The 20,457-nt window shown below is 39.1% G+C and overlaps 1 protein-coding gene across 2 annotated transcripts in view; it reads left to right on the top strand.

The window, feature by feature from the left end:
- The window catches only part of Cbl (Cbl proto-oncogene), an 85,307-nt gene that overhangs the window by 16,360 nt on the left and 48,490 nt on the right, over positions 1 to 20,457 (top strand). The window contains exon 2 of one of the 2 annotated variants that reach the window (XM_038322588.1): positions 10,291 to 10,538. In XM_038322588.1, coding sequence (XP_038178516.1) covers positions 10,291 to 10,538 — 248 coding nt within the window. Of the gene's footprint in view, positions 1 to 10,290; positions 10,571 to 20,457 lie in introns of those variants that run through there. The other variant, XM_038322590.1, reaches the window with a different exon arrangement.

The following is a 20,457-nucleotide window of genomic DNA, read 5'->3' as shown; positions in this document are numbered from 1 at the left end:
TTTTTTTTTTTTTTTTTTAATGCACGAACTGGTAAACTCCTAAGCACATACAAACTCAGTAATGTGCCCCAAGTCAAGCAGAGGCTAAAAGACAGGTTTTGGTATGCTACTTAAATTGGAATGCAGCAGCACAGAAATATGTATGTGTGTGTGTGATTTTTTTTTTTTTATTATTTGAGACAGGATCTAGTTATATAGCCTAAGATGGCCTTGAACGCTTGATCTTAAGTCTAAGCATTTCAAGTTGTATGCCACCTCCCCTGACTTGCTGTTGCAGCTTTCTGAGTCACTGGAACTGCAGGCAGGTTTATGCCATTGCTCCTAGCTACCATTATGTCTTCCTCTCAATTCTGCTGGCCAAGTCGTATGGAAATGGGAGGAGAACTATATACAGTGGATGCCTACTTCATTGGAAGTTCAGAGACCCTTTCACCCACATTTTATAAGATAGATTTTATCTCTTTGTAGGTAAGAAAGACTATTGAAGCTCAGAGGTTAAGTTTTTTCAAGGTAAATGACTGAGGCTGAATTTGTATGTCTGACTGGTACAATCTTACCAAATATTAAAATATGATTTAATCTTTTAAATGTTAATTGAAAACTTAAATTTAGTCTTTGTCATATCTCCTAAGCAATTTTCTGACTAGCCCATAAATCTCTTAATCACACTTGGTGCCTTAGTGGCTGTACTTTTGTCTAATTGCCCTTCGTATACTTCATAGTCCTCAGGTGATTCCAACTCATTGGACCTTAGGACTGCTGAGGTAGATGCTTTGTTGGCCACTCTCCTGCTGATTCTACAGACTGGACTCTTTCTGTGATTTTCAGCTCTTAGCATGAGTAACACCTCATAGAAGCCTGTCTGTTGTTTTAAAGCAGTCACCCAGCACTTTGCTATATTACCCTACTTTCTCTGTAGAGACTCATACATACTTCCTTTGTTGTTTTCCTCTCCCTCCCTCTCTCTTTTTCCTGATAGTCCCTGTCAGATTCAGGGACCCTGTCTTTTCACTTCATTCCCCAGCATATGACATGTATGTTGAGAAAACTTAAGCAGGCTTAGTTTAACTGCTTTCATATCTACATACTTGTTGCTGTCTAAACCCATTCTGGTCCCTTTTTTCTCGTTTTAGGAGGTGTCTGTTTAGATGGTGTAATCCTCCTGACCCGCATTTCAAGTTTCATTTCCTATTTTTTTCTTTTGCCAGGAATTTATTATTGCTCTCTTTTTCTCTCTGTTCTCAATGTAAAACATGTTCAGCTCTCTCTGTAATTAAAAACCTGGGGTGGGGAGTGGCTCAGTTGATAGTATTTGTCTAGTATGGATGAAAATCAAGGTTCTATCCCCAGCACTACATAAGAAAGTAAACAGAGAATGGTGTTGTAGCGTGAATTCTAATTGGTCGTAATAATAAAAACTTGTGGTCAGATATTAGGAGGTGAAAACTAAAAGATCAGAGAAGCAGAGCAGCCAGGCACTAGTTCTTACCTCTACGATATCCTCATTGAATGCCTTGAGAGTCTGTCTCCTCCTGCTTTATAGTCTTCTCTCTACCGAGCCATATCCCTTCCTGTCTCTACCTCCCTAGTGTTGGGATTAAAGACGTGTGACTCTCAAATGCTGGGATTAAAGGTGTGAGCCATCACTGCCTGGCCTCTATGGCTAACTAGTGACTAGCTTTGCACTCAGATCTTCAGGCAAGCTTTACTTGTTACAGCACAGACAAATTATCATCACATGATGTCACATATCTGTAATAGTGGCCAGCCTGGGATGAGACTTTGTCTTAATAAAAAGTCTTCAATCACAAGGCTTTGTGGTCTTTGTTGTCTTTTTCTTCAATTGTCACATTTAAAAAACACATATTTGTAGCATATGCTAAGTTCCTAGTTGCTTAGTGTCAGTCTTCTGTCTACTCAAGATGTACTGTATGCATCTTGCTACCATTTAGTAATTCTTATTTTTATAAAGTATATTCTGAGTCATAGCATTAAAGTTACATTGAGATTTGAATGTAACAAATTGGGAACCATTTGTTTTACTAATATAAAATTTTATCTATCCAGCTTGAATATAATGGTTTTCTAAAAATAAAATGGTTTTCTTCGTTAAGTTGTTCCTTTCTCAGTACTTCCTAGAATAAGTAGTTTCATAAAGTAATGTTAAATTATGTATGCATAAAGTATTTTTGATGATGTATTTGCTAGACTTACAGAGGGGCTATTTTCCAACAGTGTACCAGAAATGATCTGCTGGGAGTAAAAATAGTTTTAAAGCCTATGTATATTGCCTTTTCACTTGAGTCCATAATGATTGTCTATTAAATTGGAATTTTGCAACGTTTTCCTTGTTTGTTTTTGTTTTATGGAATCAGAGTCCTCATGTAGCCCTGGCTGGCATGGATATACTTCTTTCTGCCTCTGAATATTGGCATTATATTGGGAGTATTATAGGTGTGTGCCATCATACCTGACAGCTGGGATCTAATTTAAGGAAACACGCCTAAGCATGTGTCTCACCATGATATTCTTCATGAAGAGACTTGAAAATAACATAATTCAAGTAGGAAAGATAGATAGCCAGGATATATTTATTGAATGAATAATTTAGACACCACAAAAGAGTTTATAACATGCTTTTGGGGACACAGGAAGGTCTATCTGCAAGTGGTCTGTCGGTAATCTTTCTTTTTTCTTTTCTTTTTTGCTTATTTACTTTTAATTTATATGCATTGACATTTTGCTTGCAGGTACATCTATTAGAGAGTGTCAGATCTTGGAGTTGCAGTGTTGAGTTGCATGTGAGTGCTGGGATTTGAACCTGTGTTCTCTGAGGGAAGAGCAGTCAATGCCCATAACCACTAAGCCATCTCTCCACCCAATCTGCTAGTAATCTTAAACTATGCCCTTGCCTAGTGCTTTCTTTTCTTCCCTTCTCTTTCATCCCTTATTTCCCCTCTTCCACTTTCCTAGACTGGCCTTGAACTCTTGCTCTACCTACCTCTACTTCCTGAGTACTGGGTTTACAAGAATGTGCCACTACACCCAGCTAATTCAGATATTTAAAATTTTCTTTCTACTATTTTATAGTAATGACATCCTGTGGTTAGTTCTCTGTACTGATTGTGGTTTGTTTTGTTGTTTTAGTGGCAACAGGGATGTAGGTTAACCAGATATATAGATCTTGTTGGGTGAATATTCATCCTTCTTACGTTTTCTGGAGTACCACATTTGGAGACAGTATGGGACATTATTGTTCCTTCTGGTCCAGAAAGCTTTGTGGAGCCTGCTATCATTTTGCTCATCTGAAGTCCCCACCACTTTCATTTCTGGCTTTTTGTTTGTTTGTTTTGTAATTCAGGCAGGCCTTGAGTTTGAGGTAATCCTGAAACAGACTCCTGAGCTCTGTAATTATGGACATACTCTACCATATTAATCTTATATCATCTGTTTCTAACCAAAGACGCTGACAGTTAACAAAGTTAGACATAGAGTGTTTATCTAGGCCAGCAGTTCTCAACCTATGGGTCCTGACCCTTTTGGGGTCGCATATCAGATATTTACATTATGATTCATAATAGTAGCAAAATTACAGTTATGAAGTAGCAACAAAGTAATTTTATGGTTGGGGGCCACCACAAGATGAATATTAAAGGTTGTCAGCAATAGGGAAGGCTGAGAACCACTGTTCTAGATAGGCAGTGAGAAATTTTGAGGTCAAGTTCTGAAAGATGAATCAAGCTTTAAGAACTGAGTCTGATGTTTAAGACAGTTTCAGACTTTAAAATTGCCAGCCAAGTGTCATTCATAAAAACATAGGAAAGGGGCCCTGGGAAACAGTTGGGTTGGCTCCCACAAGGCCTGAGGGTTTTTTGGTTTTTGTTTTTTGGTTTTTTTTTTTTTTTTTTTTTTTGGTTTGGTTTTTTTTTTTTTTTTTTTGAGATGGGGTTTCACTGTGTAGTTTGTAGTACTGTCCTGGTACTCACTCTGTTGACTAGGCTGGCCTTGAACTCACAAGATCCACCTGCTTCTGCCTGGGATTAAAGGTGTGCCACCACCGCCTGGCAAGGTCTGAGTTTTAGACGTAAGAATGGAACAGAAATAGCTCAGTTTATAAAGGGAAGGAAGCCCAGCCTTTAATCTGTTATTCTGTATTGGATTAAGATGGTCTAGGATTCTTGATGTTGGTAGTTTGGCTATCTGCTAGAAGTAAAAGTAATCCTTTTTGAATAGCGGTATCACAATCAAATTGTTTATAATTTTTATACAGAAACCAACATTTAAAAAAAACTAGGTATATATTAAAATTTGCAACTGAAAACCAATAGGTGACATTGATTATAGAAACACAAAGGATATAGAAATTGGCAGTCAAGGACTTAGAATATACCTATTTTTCATCTGTAACAAAAATAAAAACTAAGTTGGCAAGTTTTTTGTGTGTATACTTAAACTGTGTACTTACTAATGTTCCACCACTGAACTATGTCCCCAGCACTAAATTGATAATTTTTAAAAAAAAATTTAAAAATTTATTTATTTATTATATATACAATGTTCTGCCTGCATGTGTCCCTGCAGGCCAGAAGTTGGCACCAGATCTTATTACAGGTGGTTGTGAGCCACAATGTAATTGCTGGGAATTGAACTCAGGACCTCTGGAAGAACAATCAGTGCTCTTAACCGCTGAGCCATCTCTCCAGCCCTAAATTGATAATTTTTATAAGAATCGTGAAATGATAAAGAATTCTAGAACTGAAGGAAACTGATTATTAAATGTCAGTAGTATTACTGGCTAGATGGCGTAGTGTAGCAAAAGGCATTGCTGTCAAGCCTGATGACTTGAGTTCCAAAGTTTGGATCCCTGAGACCCACATGATGAAGGAGTGAACCCAGTCCTGAAAGTTGTCCTCTCGTCTCTGTACACATGCAGTAACATACATATGCCTCTCAACCACCAATGTAATAGAAAATTTTAAGACAACAGGTAGATTTAGGAGCATAAATTAAGCTGAAGAAAGATTTAGTGAGGTAGAATGTAAGAGGAAAATTCCGTACTGAGGTGTTGAGACAAAAAAATGGTCGGTCTGTAGCTGTAAGTATCCATAATTAAATTCTAGAAGAGGTCTGACAAAGAATAATGGCAGAGAAAAGTTTTTTAACAAGCCGTTTGAGAAGTCTCCAAACTAATAAAACCCACCAAACTACAAATTAAGGAAACTATCAGCATTAAGCAGAAAAAATACAAAGCCAACCCCAGCTACTAAGTTATAATGTAACACTGCTGAAAGCTGTTGTGGATGCTGTTTATTGTTAAGGAAATATGCACAAACATCTATTCATCCCAAATAGGGGAATGACAAAAGTCCAACATGGTAAGCCACTGAGTTGGTATGTATTTAATTTTATGTGTGTGAATGTTTTGCCTATATGTATGTCTGTGCACCACTTGTGTGTTTGGTGCCCATGTAGGTCAGAAGAGGGCACACACCGGAACTGAAGTTAAAATTGTGAGCTGCCATGTGGATGCTAGGAGTCTAAAGGGAGATTCTTTAGAAGAGCAACCAGTGCTCTTAACCATTGAGCCATCTCTCCAGCCTCAAACCAATACATTTTATTGAGGTCATTTACAGGAATGTGGGTGAAGGAATACAGGAGCAGGAATGACTCAGAAAGTGTCACCAAAGCTCACCCCAGCATGGGTGCTAGCTCACAAAGTCTGGGAACCTGCAGGCAGCTCAGCAGATTGGAGAATGTTCTTTCTAAGTGGCTCGATTGGTTGGTCTGTGATTCATTTGGGCGGCTCAATTCATCTGAGTGTCTCTTGACAGTCATTACAGTTTATATATGACAGGGAGGAAGGACCTAGTATAGCTGGTCAGTTTCAGAGACTTCCTAAAACCTTTGAGTTTATTTCTTGCATTTATTGACTTTTTTGTTGTTCTGTGTTTTGTTTTTTTTTAATACCTCAGAAAGGCCTAAAATTTGAAATATTCCTGTCTTTGCCATGGGTACTTAACCTGCAGATGTGCTCAGCCATTCCTGATCCATGCCATTCATTTTAAATGGCAATTAAAATGTTTTAAATTACTATAAAGTACTGGAGTTCTGGTTGGGTTTTTGCTTATTTATTTACTATTGTTAAAAAAATGAAATAAACACACATGCATACACAAGGCCTTGTTATGTAATCCTGACTGGCCAGATTTGCCTATGCCTGCAGGGATTAAAGGTGTGCACCACCATGCCTAATCAAGGGTTGCTGTTAATATACCCATCTGTAATCCAATTTATTGGATTAATATTATTTTTAATATTGTTTATGTTGTCCCAAAAATATTTTATTTATTTATTTATTTATTTATTTATTTATTTATTTATTTATTTATTATGTATGCATGCAATATTCTTTCTATGTATGTCTGAAGGCCAGAAGGGGGCACCAGACCTCATTACAGATGGTTGTGAGCCACCATGTGGTTGCTAGGGATTGAACTCAGGACCTTTGGAAGAGCAGGCAATGCTCTTAACCACTGAGCCATCTCTCCAGCCACCTGTTTATGTTGTTTATATAGTTTAATGCTTTTATTAATTCTTGGAGATTTTCTTTTCATGAACAGTTATATATCATCCATAAGATACATTTGCTTTTTCTTTGTTTTTGTTTTCTGTTTTTAGAGACAAGGTTTCTCTGTAGCACTGGCTGTCCTGGAACTTGCTCTGTACACCAGGCTGGCCTCAAACTCAGAGATCCACCTGCCTCTGTCTCCTGGGTGCTGGGATTAAAGTGTATTACCATCCCCAGTTCATAGTGTACAAATTTTTAACCTGACAGTGTCACTGACCTGTTTCCAAGTTGGTTGTCTCAATTTAGATTGTTCTAGGCAGTGTTTGAATGTGCCTTTTGCTCCATTTCCTTGCCATTGGTTGGCATGGTCAATTTGTTATTTGTCTAATTGTGATTGTAGGGTTTTCAGTCTAGAATGAATAATGAGGTTGGGCACCATCTTGTGTCTTTTATTATTGATGCCGTCTTTTGTGAGGATCTGATTTAAGTCTTGACAACTTGTGTATTGGATTATCTTTCTTAGTGACTTGTAAGTGTTATTTATGTATCCTGAATATATTTGTTTGGATATATGCTCTGGGTAGGTATATGGTACAGGTGTCTCCTGACTCATTAATGTTGCTTTTGACTGTTGTCTTGGTTTTGCTTTTACTTTTTATTTTTTAGATCGTGTCTTCCTATGGAGCCCAGACTGCCTTGAGCTCATGAGTCTCCTCCACCAGCTCTAGGTGCTGGGATTTACAGACTTGTACTACCATACTCCATCTTTTTATGATATCTTGTTAAACAGAAGTTATTTCTTGTATCTTTTTCTTTGTCTTGCTCCACTTTTGAAGTAGTAGAATTTTAAAAAAAAATTTACTGTATGGTTTGTGGTTTTATGGTTCTGTTTAAGGAAAGCCTTTATTATGAAGTCATGTGGCCAACGTTTGTGTAGTATAAAGCTCTCTAGACTTGCTTTCACATTTAGGTCTGTAATCCACAGAGAATGTATGCATAGGCTCGGTGATGGTTTAGTTCTTATTTTTCTTTTTTATCCCATTATGGATGCTCAGTTATTCTGTTTGTTTGTTTGTTTGTTTGTTTTTTGAGACAGGGCTTCTCTGTAGCTTTGGTGCCTGTCCTAGAACTAGCTCTTGTAGACCAGACTGGCTTTGAACTCAGAGAGATCCCTCTGTCTCTGCCTCCCGAGTGCTGGGATTAAAGGCGTGCACCACTAGCACCCAGCTATTCTAACTTTTTTTTTTTTTTTTTTTTTTTTGGAGAAATGCCACTTCCTCAACACAAGGGCAAGATCTGTGTGTGTGATCTGTTTCTGTAGTGAGGAGCTGCGGGCTGCATTCCCGCCGCCCCAGTTCTCAGCTGCCTGGCTAGCTTATGCCCCGAAACAACAACACACAAACTGTATTCATTTAAACGTTGCTTGGCCCATTAGTTTCAGCCTCTTACTCACATCTTGACTAACCCATATCGAATAATCTGTGTAACACCACAAAGTGGTGTCTTACCGGGAAAGATTCAGCACGTCTGACCTGGTGGCTGGCTTCATGGCTTCTGTCCCAGAGAGGAGAGGCGGGGCAATTGTCTGAGCCATCTACCTCACTTCCTTCTTCCTGTTCTGTCTATTCCACCCACCTAAATCCTGCCTATCAAAAAGCCAAGGCAGTTTCTTTATTAGCCAATGAGAGTCCTCCATCATGTTTCTGGACTTTTTGTCTAGTAGTGTCTTTTCCAGAAACAGGACTTACTGACGTAAATAGCACAAACTAGACAATAGGAATAGATACAAATTAGTAGTTTTTGTAAGAAATAGATGATGAACCATTTAGAAATAAAGATTGTTGTATTGAATTCTTGGTCAAGAGTTAAGAGTTGAGTGTGGTGGCACACTCAGATAATCAATCCTGGCAAATAGCGGTAACGGGCTGCAGAGATGGCTCAGCCATTAGGGGCAGTTGCTGCTCTGGAGGACTTGGTTCTTAGTCCTAGCACCTGAATAGGCTGTAATCAGTTCCAGTGGATTTGATACCTTCTTCTGGCCTCTGTGAGCACCAGACACACACTGTGTGCACAGATATACACACAGGCAAAACATCCATACATATAAAATAAAGATAAAATGAAAAAAAAAAAAACCAAAGAAATCTCACTTAAAATTTTGGTTTTATTTTTTGAGACAGGGTTTCACTGGATAACAGTCCTGGAACTCACTCTGTAGACCAGGCTGGCCTCGAATTCACAGAGAAGCACTTGTCTCTGCTTCTGTAGTGCTGGGATTAAAGATGTGTGCCACCACTACCTGGCTGTAATCTCATTTTTAAATAGGCCTACTTAAAACACAGGAACTCGGGAAATTTGAAAGTAGGAGATGAGGAAAGAACTACCAGCAAGAATTCTAAATTTACTGATAAAAGGTGATAGGTGTATGTAAACCAGAGCATTTCCATTTTCTTAGGAAGACATGGTCATCTCAGTTCACTTTCAAGCATTGCTGGGCACAAGGCCTTTATGCCCTTGTTCTTTAGTGGCTATTAAAGCTCAAGCCTGTGGACCAGAGCAGAGATTTGTTTTTCAGGATGGCCTTCTGAGAATTATCTTTTTTCTTGCTTTCTTTTTTTCTTTGTTTGTTTTTTGTTTTTGTTTTTTGAGACAGGGCTTCTCTGAATAACAGCCCCATGGTGACCTCAGACTGACAAAGCTCTGCCTCCTCTGCTTCCCAAATGCTGGGATTAAAGGTGTGCACCACTATGCCTGGCTCTTGCCTTTTTTTTTTTTTGTAAAAGACAGTCTTTCAGTCTGGACTTGAACTCACAGAAATCCATCTGTCTCTGCTTCTCAGTTGCTGGGATTAAAGGCATGTACAACCATGCCCAACTGGAATTTTCTTTGTTGACGGGTCAGCTGTCAGCTATTTACATTTGTAAGTTGTTTTTCTCCTTCCTTCCTTCCTTCCTTCCTTCCTTCCTTCCTTCCTTCCTTCCTTCCTTCCTTCCTTCCTTTCTTCCTTCCTTCCTTTTAAAAAGGGTCTTACTGTGTAGACCAGGCTGGTGTTAAAACTCACAAAGGTTTACCTGTCCCTACCTCCCTAGTGCTGGGATTAAAGTGTATGCCATCATGCCCTGCCTGCTATATTTTATTTCATCTGGTATATTTTCAGGCATTTGTGGGAGATTCCACCACCATCCCAGGTTGACTCTCAGTCTTTCAGAGTCTTCTATTTGCTCCAGGCTTTGGGGTTGAGCCCACAGTATATGTGTATGGTAGGCAGGTGCTCTGCCACTGAGCTATGCCCCCCAAGTCATCTCCCGGTCTTTGAAAAGATGACTTGGGGCTAGAGAGATGGCTCGAGGTTAAGACCACATACTGCTCTTGAAGAAGACCTAAGTTTGATTCCAACAAGATGACTCACAACTGCCTGTTACTCTAGTTCCAGGGGATCTGACTCTTCTGGATTCTGTGGGTGCCTGTACTCATATACATATGCCCCAACACATACACACACATACCTGTAACTTAAGTAATTCACAAAACTGCCCCTCTGTGTAGGAGGGCCACTAGTACAGAATGAGTGCCTATGGCATTGGGTTATGGATAATTTATTATTATCCTCATGTATCTTTCATATTTATGCAAATAGCACATATTTCACAGCTCAAAACCTAACAAGGAAAGCTGTCCTTAAGGTCCTCTGAGTAATAGCCCTTTTTTTCCCTTTGTTGCAGGTGGTGCGGTTGTGTCAAAATCCAAAGCTGGCGCTCAAGAACAGCCCACCATATATCTTAGACCTGCTACCTGACACCTACCAGCATCTCCGCACTGTCTTGTCAAGATACGAGGGGAAGATGGAGACACTCGGAGAAAATGAATATTTTAGGGTGTTTATGGAAAATTTGATGAAGAAAACTAAGCAGACAATAAGCCTCTTCAAGGAGGGAAAAGAAAGAATGTATGAGGAGAATTCTCAGCCTAGGTAATGAGGAAATACTACACATATTAATTCAGGTCTGTGACTGTCAGATGGTAATGTTAGAAATAGTTGAGTTGCTTTGAATTTTATTTTAATGTGATTAGAAAGCTCACATTTGATAGGCAGGGTCTTGGTAGGCATTTGGCCATTGTTGGGTCAGATAGATTTATCTATGAAAGAAAGAGTGATCTATACTCATGAAAAAGGTTGCAGGAAGTAGAGCCTTTGGGTCTCAGGCGTTTGTGTGTAGATGAGAGTTGAAAGAAGGTTGAGGTTAAGCTGAGGTTAAGGAGAAAAGATGAGATTTTAGCAGAAGCTGCAGCAGACTGATAAATCTCAAGTCAGATAAGAGCAAAGAAGATAGTGCTTGAGATTGCCTTTTGTTTTTTATTTTATTTTTTAATTTTAATTTTTTAAGACAGGCTTTCTCTGTGTATCGCTGGCTGTCCTGGAATTCACTCTGTGGACCACGATGGCCTTAAAACTTGGAGATCCGCCTGCCTCTGCCTCCCTAGTGCTGGATTAAAAGTGTGTGCCTCCATGCCCAGCACTTTTTAATTTTTTTTTTTTTTTTTTTTTTTGGTTTTTTGAGACAGGGTTTCCCTGTAGTTTCTAGAGCCTGTCCTGGAACTAGCTCTTGTAGACCAGGCTGGCCTCGAACTCAGAGATCCGCCTGCCTCTGCCTCCCGAGTGCTGGGATTAAAGGCGTGTGCCACCGCCGCCAGGCTTCACTTTTTAATTTTTAAAAATATTTTTTACACAGACATGCGTGTGTGTATGTGTACAGTGTGTAGGTAATGGTTCTTTCTCTCCCTCCACCATGTGGGTTTTGGGTGTTGAACTCAGATCATTTGTTAACAAGTGCCTTTACCTGCTGAACCATTCCTTCAACCTGTTTTTTTTTTTTTTTTAAATACAACAAATTGAACAGAATTTTATGTGTAAGAATAATTTTTAACTAGAATAAATAGAGGCAAGTGCACACTACCTGCCTTCCCCTGCTGGTGGAGTTGGAACCCAGGCCTCATGCAGGCTAGACAGGTACCCTAGCACCAAATGCAGTTTAGGCTACTCATAGGCTATCTTGGTTGTTATAAATACCTACTGGAAGAAACTAGATTCTGTCAGTTAGAAACAAAATTTAACTTATCTGGAGCAGATAATACAAATTTCAGTCGTTCTTTTCTGCCCTAAATGCTGAGGGTTGAACCCAGGCCTTGTGAGTACTAGGCAAGTACTGTTCAGCTGAGCTATTTTCCAGCTCTCCACTAGGAGTTTTTTGTTGTTGTTGTTGTTGTTGTTGTTTTTTTTTTTTTTTTTTTTTTTTTTTTTTTTTTTTTTTTAATAGAAAGTGGTTTTCTCTTCTACCTGCTCTGGTTATTTTGAGACAGGGTTTTACTGTGTTTCTGAGGCTAGCCTGAAACTCTCCCTTATAGCCTAGGCTGGCCTAGAACTCACTATGATCCTTTTGTCTCAGTCCCCTGAGTTACTGGAATTGCAGGTGTCTGCTACCATGCTTTTGCTAGGGTAATTTTTTCTATTTTAAATAGACTTGTATTGTAGCGCAGGCTGGCCTATATGTATCCTGAGCTGGTTTTGGAAATGTATGCTTTAAAAGAGCATTCCACTGCTGTTCTCCTGGTTCAGTCTTAAGTTCTAGATATAGTCACTTCCTCTTGAGGAGTGTCTTGAATTAGGAATAGTAATTTTTCACCAAGTTATTGTGCATGATTCCCTTAGTAACCTGTGAATGGTGTCCTTGTAGTTTCCTATTCTTTTGGTTTAGATTTTGGCAATTCCATCTTAGTTAAAAATTTTTGCTTTATCATTTTTGCCTTTACTGTAGCAAATTTTTCAGATATAATATTAGTCGTTTGGTTTTGGAAAGGTTTCTAGTGACTAATTCAGTCTGTAGAAACCTGCCATACTTTTTGCTTACATACAGATGTGTTTTATTCTACTAAATGTTTAGATTTTTATAGAATTGTTAAAATGAAATCTTAAGCGCCTGGGAGATTGCTCAGTGAGTAAAAGACTCACTGAAGGTGCTGGAAGGTGGTGGATGTAAAGAGAACCCAGGATCTCACAGCCAGTCCAGTTTAAAGTTTGTGAGCTCCAAGTTCAGTGATAGGCCCTGTTTATACACATGTTCACGTGCACATTCGCACACACACACAAGCAGAAGTGAACAGGCCTGAGCACACATGGATATAATGTGCACATATACAAATGAGACTAAGTGGTAGAGCACTCTCATAGCACACACCAGGTTTTTATGTTGTTTTTTGTTTGTTTTTCAAGTACTAGGGATTAAAGTATTGCAATGTGCTTTAAAAATCAACTTGTCATTGAGCAAAACTTAAAAATGTATTTGTCAGCTATTGTAAACTAGGTTCTGTCTAATTTTAGGAGGTGAAAGAGATAGTGAAATATGATGTAATGTGTTAAGGATTTAATAGAGATATGTACAGATTGCTATGAGGATGCAGTTTTGCTTATTGGATGGCATCAGAGGTAACACAGGAAATGTTGATCCGAACTAGATTTTTAAGGATGAGTAGAATAGTCTAGACCAGTGATTCTCAACCTGTGAGTTATGACTGCGGGTTAAATGACCCCCTCACAGGGGTCACATATCAAATATCTTACATATCAGATATTTACTTTATGACTCATGACAGTAGCAAAATTGCAATTATGGAGTAGCAGTGAGATAGTTTTATGGTTGGAGGTCACCACTGTATTAAAGGGTCACAGCATTAGAAGGTTAAGATCCACTCTTCTAGATAGAGAAGTCATCCTTTAACACAGGAGCAGAAACCTGCAGACTGTGTGTTTAAGGGACGTGGGAAGTCTAGTTTGGCTAGAATTACTGGAGTTAGATGAGTGGAAGTCCAGATCGGAGTCAGATCGTAAGGATTGGTTTTGACTGTCTCTTATCAGTTGTCTAGAATAGTTTTTCTTTTTCATTAAAAAATATTTTATTTATTATGTATATAGTGTTCTGCCTGTATGTTTGCCAACAGGCAAGAAGAGAGTACCAGATCTCATTACGGATGGTTGTGAGCCACTATATGGTTGCTGGGAATTGAACTCAGGACCCCTGGAAGAGTAGCCAATGCTTTTAACTGCTGAGCCATCTCTCCAGCCCCCTAGAACAGTTTCTTTTTTAAAAAAGCATTAAAAGGTTTTTTTCATATATATATATTTGGGTGTTGGTATTACCTCTGAGGTGGGCTCTTTCTTGGTATATTGTTCAGGCTGCTCTAAATTCTGGGGCTCAAGTGGTTCTTCTGCTTCCCCTTCCCAAGAAACAGAAAATAGAAGCATGCCATGGTACCCACTTAAGTACATTTAGAAATTTTGAAAATTTATTTTTATTTGTGTGTGCAGGTGCACATGTAAGCACACATGGTGGAGACAGACAGTCAGTGCAGGCTTGTATGTGTGTAGATTGGAGAACATTTTGCTGAAGGCTATTTCCTTCCACCACGTGGGTTCCAGGGATTGAACTCAGGTCATCAGGCAAAACAGCAAGCCATGACGTTCCCAGACAAGCATCTTTTCCCCACTGAGCAGTTTTAGTAGCCCTAAGAACATTTTTGTAGTTAAATAGAAACTGTATTTCCTATCTTCTTAGAGCATTCTGAACAGTGTTTAGTGTGCTTCTTTCTTTTAATGACTGAAGGTTTATCACTGAGAACCATTATAGTACCCTGGCTAAGAAGATAAACTCTGAAGCCAACTTGCAGGTTTTAATCTTTTCTTAGCCATTTTTTTTTTTTAAAGCTGTGTGATTTCGGTCTTCTCATCCAGAAAAATAATGCTTTCATCCTGAGTAGTTGGAAGTTCTGTTTTTGTTTTACATTTTGGAAAAGAGTCTTATATGTCCCAGGCAGGTCTTGAACTCACCACATGTTGGAGAATGGCCTTGAAATTCTCTGATGTAGGCAGAGTTTTCCTGTCTTGACTGCCTTTTCCCAAATAAACACACTGAGGCTTATATTAATTATAAATGCTCGGCTAATAGCTCAGACTTACTTCTAACTAGCTTTTACAATTTAACTCATTTCTTTTAATCTCTGTGCTGCCCCGAGGCTTGTGACTTTTACCTCTAACCCATTTTGTGTGTCCAGGTTGTTCTGAGTCTGACTGGTGACTCCTCTGACTCTACCCTTCCTCATCCTATCATTTTCAGTTTGGCTTTCCCACCTAACTTTATCCTGTTCAGCTATTGACCAGTCAACTTGTTTATTAAACCAATCATAGCAACATATATTTACACAGTGTACAGAAGGATTATTCCATAACACTCTGATCCTGTCTCCATCTCCTAAGTTCTGGAATCACAGGCATGCACTACTAAGCCAAGTTTATGTGGTGCTGGGCAAACACTCTACCAAGGAGCTACATCCTCAGCCCCAGTTTTTATTATCTTAATCAGGGTTTTTTTTTATTATGTAGTAAACATAGATTATTATAGCAGGTTGTGTATCATTAATACACAGAACCACATGAAGCATGTAATTTGACCTGGCTAAATAAGGACTTTCATATGCATTCGCAATGACTAAATTACTTCCTTTTGTTGTTTGCTTGTTTGTTTTGAGACAGGGTCTCCTGTGTAGACCAGGCTGACCTGAGTAATGTATTAAAGGTGTGAGCTACCACATGCCTGATTTTACCTTTTTGTTTTTACTTTTTGCAGTACTAGAGACTTCATGGTTCTTACTCCTTTTGCTCATTTTAAATTGTGTTCTTTTACTATTGAATTGTAAATATTTTTTGTGTAGAATCTGTCTACTAAACTAGTATGATATCATATATGCTCAAAAAATGATTTGTAAAATCTTACTCCCATTCTTTGTTTTTTCACTTTAATATCCTTTGAAACAAAAGATTTAAGCTTTGATGAAGTATAATAAATACTACTTCGTGCTTTTAAGAACCGTGGTGTAAGCCAACCAAGTGTAGTAATGCATGCCAGTTATCCCCAGCATTCTGGAAGCTGTAAATTCAAGGCCAAACTGGACTGCTTGGTGAATTCTTGGACAGCCTGGGCTACAGATTGAGACTCTTGTTTCCAAACTCCCTTCCCTCCTGGTCACCTAATTCAAGGTCATAAAGATAATGGCTATGGGGGGGGGGGGAGAATAATGTTTTTTTTGTTTGTTTGTTTTTCTTTGTGTTTTAATTCTTGTGTTTAGTTCTTTGTTTGTTTATGAGTTCATTTATTTATTGTAGGTTTTCCACTTTGAAGTAAAGGTCCAGAAAGTAAAGGTCCAGATTCATTCCTTGGCATATACATATTCCCCTGTCAAAATACCATTTGTTTTTTTTTTTAAACAAAACAACAAAAAAAAACCAACCTGTCCTTTATTTGTTCTTGTCAAAAGAAAATTAACCATAATGTAAGGGTTTATGTGTAGACTTTGAATTCTGTTATTAACCCGCATTACCTGTCCTGATGCTGGTGCCACAGTAGCTTATATTATTGTGCTTTTGTAGAAGTTTGAAATCCTCAAATGTGAGTTGTGGCCGGAAAGATTACTCAGCGTCACATCCACATTACAGCCCATATTCCTCTTTCTGAGGACCAGAGTTAGGTTCCCAGCACCCATGTTGGGTCATTCACAATTTCCTCTAACTCCAGATTTAGGGTATCTGACACCCTTTCTGGACTCTGGACACTGCACTCACATGTGTAAACATATGCATATACATATAGTTAAAAAATTTTAAACCATTCATTTGAAATGTAAATCCCCATTAATAGAATAGATAGGGAGAGAAAAGGAAGACTGTTCAATCAAGGAACATGGACTTCATGATAATCTAGGGTGAGGCTGTTGGTTTCTTAACGAAAAGAATATATAGACATCTGATAGATGTGTTTAATGTGTAGCTCAATTTGTGGGTACTGTACCTTTTTAAATTCTTGGAATTTGTCAACATGAGCCTTCTTTTCCTTTGCTTACATTTCTTTCTTTTCTCCATTGATGTTTTGTAGTTTCCATAGTTTCATAGTTCACATCATATATATATATATATATATATATATATATATATATATAATATGTGGTTCAGTTCATGGATAACTCCAGTTTTAGAGTGTTTGTTGCTCATTCGTATAAGTGAAATTGATGTTTATACGTGTTTCTTGTGCTTTGCAACTTTGGAGAGCTATCAGTTGTTCAGTGGGTTTTTGGGGCTTTAGAAAAAGAGATCATGCCGTATGCAAGCAAATAGTTTTACTTTTTTTCTTTCTGCTGGCAGGATTTGTGCCAGCTGAAGCCTGTGTTGAGTAGAAGTGGCAAGAGTAGACATCTTTGTTCCTGCTGTTCTGAGGCAACTTTGTAATGACACTGGATTCTCAGAGTTGCTTTTTATTGGGTTGGGGAAGTTTTCCTCTGCTTCTGGTTTGTCAAGGTTTTTTGTTTGTTTGTTTAGTTTTGTGTTGTTATAACTCCTAAGGGTTTTACAGATTTATATGCCATCTTTCCTTGATTTTCTTTGAGGAAAAGGAGAATTCTAGTTAAGTGAAATGCTGTTAAAATTTTTTGATCAAAAACTAGTTTGAATAGCTTACACCAAGGTAGAATTTGTCTCCTTGTAGAATCTTGAAACTGACTGGAGGATTGAATGTTGCCATGGTCCCATCTTTTAGCCATCAACTCTCCTTGTGTGACTTCCACTCCCTCAGCGTACATCTGATCCACATTGCAGAAAACCTAAGTTCTCTTTCTAAGCAGCTGCTGCTAGAGCAAGAGGCCTGACTCTGAGTTGTGCCGTTTGCTTTTCCAGTGCTGGGCTCTTGTCAGAGAAGTGCTTTCTCAGTGTGCTGTGTCAGCAGCACCCGCATGGTTTGACTTTAGTGAAGTATAGAATAATTGATTATGCCTGAAAGAAAGTTGAAAGGGGCTGGTTATAGAGTGTAATGGAATTTCTAAAACTAGCTCACATTCACTGTAGATTATACTTTTAAATTATCCTACCTTTTTAGTTACACTTAAGTTATTCAGATTTTGCTTATCTTATATAATTTGGAAAAATTTAGACCTAACTAAACACTCATCTGCTAAATACTTAGTAGTATTGAGTGCTTTGTGGCACTCCTGCTCCAGGAACAAGATCGAGCTGGGGACAGTATAGACACCCTTCCCTCAAAAAGCTTGTTGATCTTACGCTTGCCCCTCGTTTTCTCTTTCTCTCTGTCTCTCTCTCTGTGTCTCTCTCTCTGTGTCTCTGTCTCTGTCTCTGTCTCTCTCTCTCTCTCTCTCTCTCTCTCTCTCTCTCTCTCTCTCTCTCTCTCTCTGGTTTCATTATGTAGACTGTAGCTGGCCTGGAACTCACAGAATTCTGCCTGTTTCTTCCTCCCAAGTGTTGGGGTTAAAGGAGTGCGCCACCCACACCTGACTCAAAAGAATATTTCTTACTCCACTCTTGATGTTTTCCCCCAGGGGAACTGGTATTTCACAAACTGGACAGTGTTTGTGCACCTGTAGCGCCCTTCAGAACACATGCTAAATGCTGTTGATAGATAATGAACTACAGCTGTCTCTGTGTTTGAGTTTGACCTTGGAGACAATTTCTGATTACATGGGGAATGTTTTTCTTGTATTTTGGAAAGGGGGTAGGAACATGTGCCTGTATCTTTTCACCTTTAGAGAGAGATGATGAAGCCCAGCTTTTAGTGGAAGAGAGTTCTATGCAAAGAAGTGGGTCAAAGCTGTGTTTTAAAGGTAGCCTACCAGGACTGGTGGATTGGATAGGGTTCTAAATTAGACAAGTTGGTAGCACAGTGGGAAGCCACTGAAAGGTTTTAACCAGGAACAAGACACACGTGACCTGGTTGGTATTTTACAATGATGGTATCAGTTGCTGTCTGTAAAAGAGATAAGGGTTTGTGGCAGTGGCAATAATGGAAGTAGACAAGGGAGGAGGAAGTTGAAAGAAAAATAGGTAAGAAGTGGATTAGAGCTAGGATTAGTAAAGCTTGTTGACCAATTAGACAAGTAGAGTATAGAAAAAGATGACAGAGATTTGAAAATGGTTCTAGCGTCAGTAACTCTGCTAATGCTGTCACATTTATAGCAGAGAATTTAGGATATAAATATGAGAAGAAGCAAGAGTTTCATTTGGGATGTGTAAGTTTGAAGTTTGTTTGTTTTTGAGATAGGGTCTCGCTGTGTAGCACTGGCTGGCCTGGAATTCTCAGAGATCCACTTCCCTATGCCTCCCAAGAGCTGGGATTAAAGACATTACTATCACACCCAACCAAATTTGAAATTTTATGAGCCATTTAAAGAGAGGTTAAATAAGCAGCTGGTAGTCTAATTAGGATTTGGGATTAGGAGGGGAGGGGAAAAATGGGTTCAGGAGGGTCTTTAAAGCCCTGGGAATCTGGGGCTGGAGAGGTTACTTGGTGGTTAAAAGCACCGCTTTGTTTTTCTGATCTTCAGATTGAACCCCAGTTTCTGTCGCTGGGTTTTTATTATTCATGCTACATTTGTGGTGTCCAACATTTGGAGTATGAATTCATGAAAAAGCCATTTGCCTGAGGTTTTTAGCCACCAACGCAGGCCAGGGCTGCATGTGGGACTCCAGCCCTACCTAGCTAGGCCTTCTCTCTCTCTGCCTCTCTGCCTCTCTGCCTCTCTGCCCCTCTGTCTCTCTCTCTCTCTCTCTCTCTCTCTCTCTCTCTCTCCCTCCCTCCCTCCCTCCCTCCCTCCCTCCCTCCCTCTCTTCCTCCCTCCCTTCCTCCCTCCTTCCCTTCCCCCCCTCCACCCCACCCCACCTAGCTAGGCTTTCTCTCTCCCCAGCCCCCACCTAACTAGGCTGGCTGGCTGGCTTGCTTCTTTCTTCCTCTTCTTCCTCTTCCTCCTCCTCTTCTTCCTCTTCTTCCTCTTCCTCCTCCTCCTCCTCCTCCTCCTCCTCTTCTTCTCTTCTTCTTCTTCTTCTTCTTCTTCTTCTTCTTCTTCTTCTTCTTCTTCTTCTTCTTCATATCTCTCTCTCTCTCTCTCTCTCTCTCACACACACACACACACACACACACACACACACTATTAAAGTATTTATATGAACCTATTTTCAAAGATAATATACACGTGGCCAGTAAGCTCTTGAAAAGATAGATGTTTGTTATGATCAACCATTAGGGAAATGTAAATCAAAACTACAGTGAAGTTCCACTTCACACCCATTAGGATATGTATCATCAGAAAAGGAAAGTAATAAATATTGGTGAGGATGTAGAGAATGGAATCATGCTTTACTAATGGGTATGAGAAACTGTGTAACCATATAGAAAAGTTTGGCATTTCTTGCACAAGTTGAGACGTATATTTGTAAGAACTTAAAGCAGGAACTTGGTCAGGTATTTGCACATTTATGTTCATTGTAGCAAAGGTGGGACACAGTCCAACATTTATTAACAGATAAATGAACAAATGAAATGCTGTTGTACAGTTACACTGTTCCCTGGTGTTGACCAAAGACTTGTGAGGTTTGTCATGTCACAAAGATTCTTGAGCGCAGTGTTCACTGCAGCATCGTCACAGTAGCAAAGTTACAGAATCAGCCTAGGTGTCCAGCAACAGGAAGTACAGAAAATGTGCCATTTGCATGGTGAAACTTTTTCAGCTATAAAGAATGAAGCTATGTCATTTCCAGAAAAATGGATACAACTAGAGACAATCTTAATAAGTGAGTTAAGCTAATCTTAGAAAGCCAGATATCATTGTTTTCTCTTATTTGTAGTTACTAAATTTTCTGTAGTCACATAGTCATGTACATAGACATTAAATTAAAGAAGTGAGACTATCTAGAGGGTGGAGAATAGGTAGTGGGAGGGCTAAAAAAAGGAGGGAAGTGAGGAATGGGGAGGGGGATATGCTTAACATTGTATAGAACCGTAAGAAAA

This window comes from Arvicola amphibius, chromosome 3, assembly GCF_903992535.2.
Source record: "Arvicola amphibius chromosome 3, mArvAmp1.2, whole genome shotgun sequence".
Lineage (NCBI taxonomy): Eukaryota > Metazoa > Chordata > Mammalia > Rodentia > Cricetidae > Arvicola > Arvicola amphibius.
This window is presented reverse-complemented; position numbering and strand designations above follow the sequence as displayed.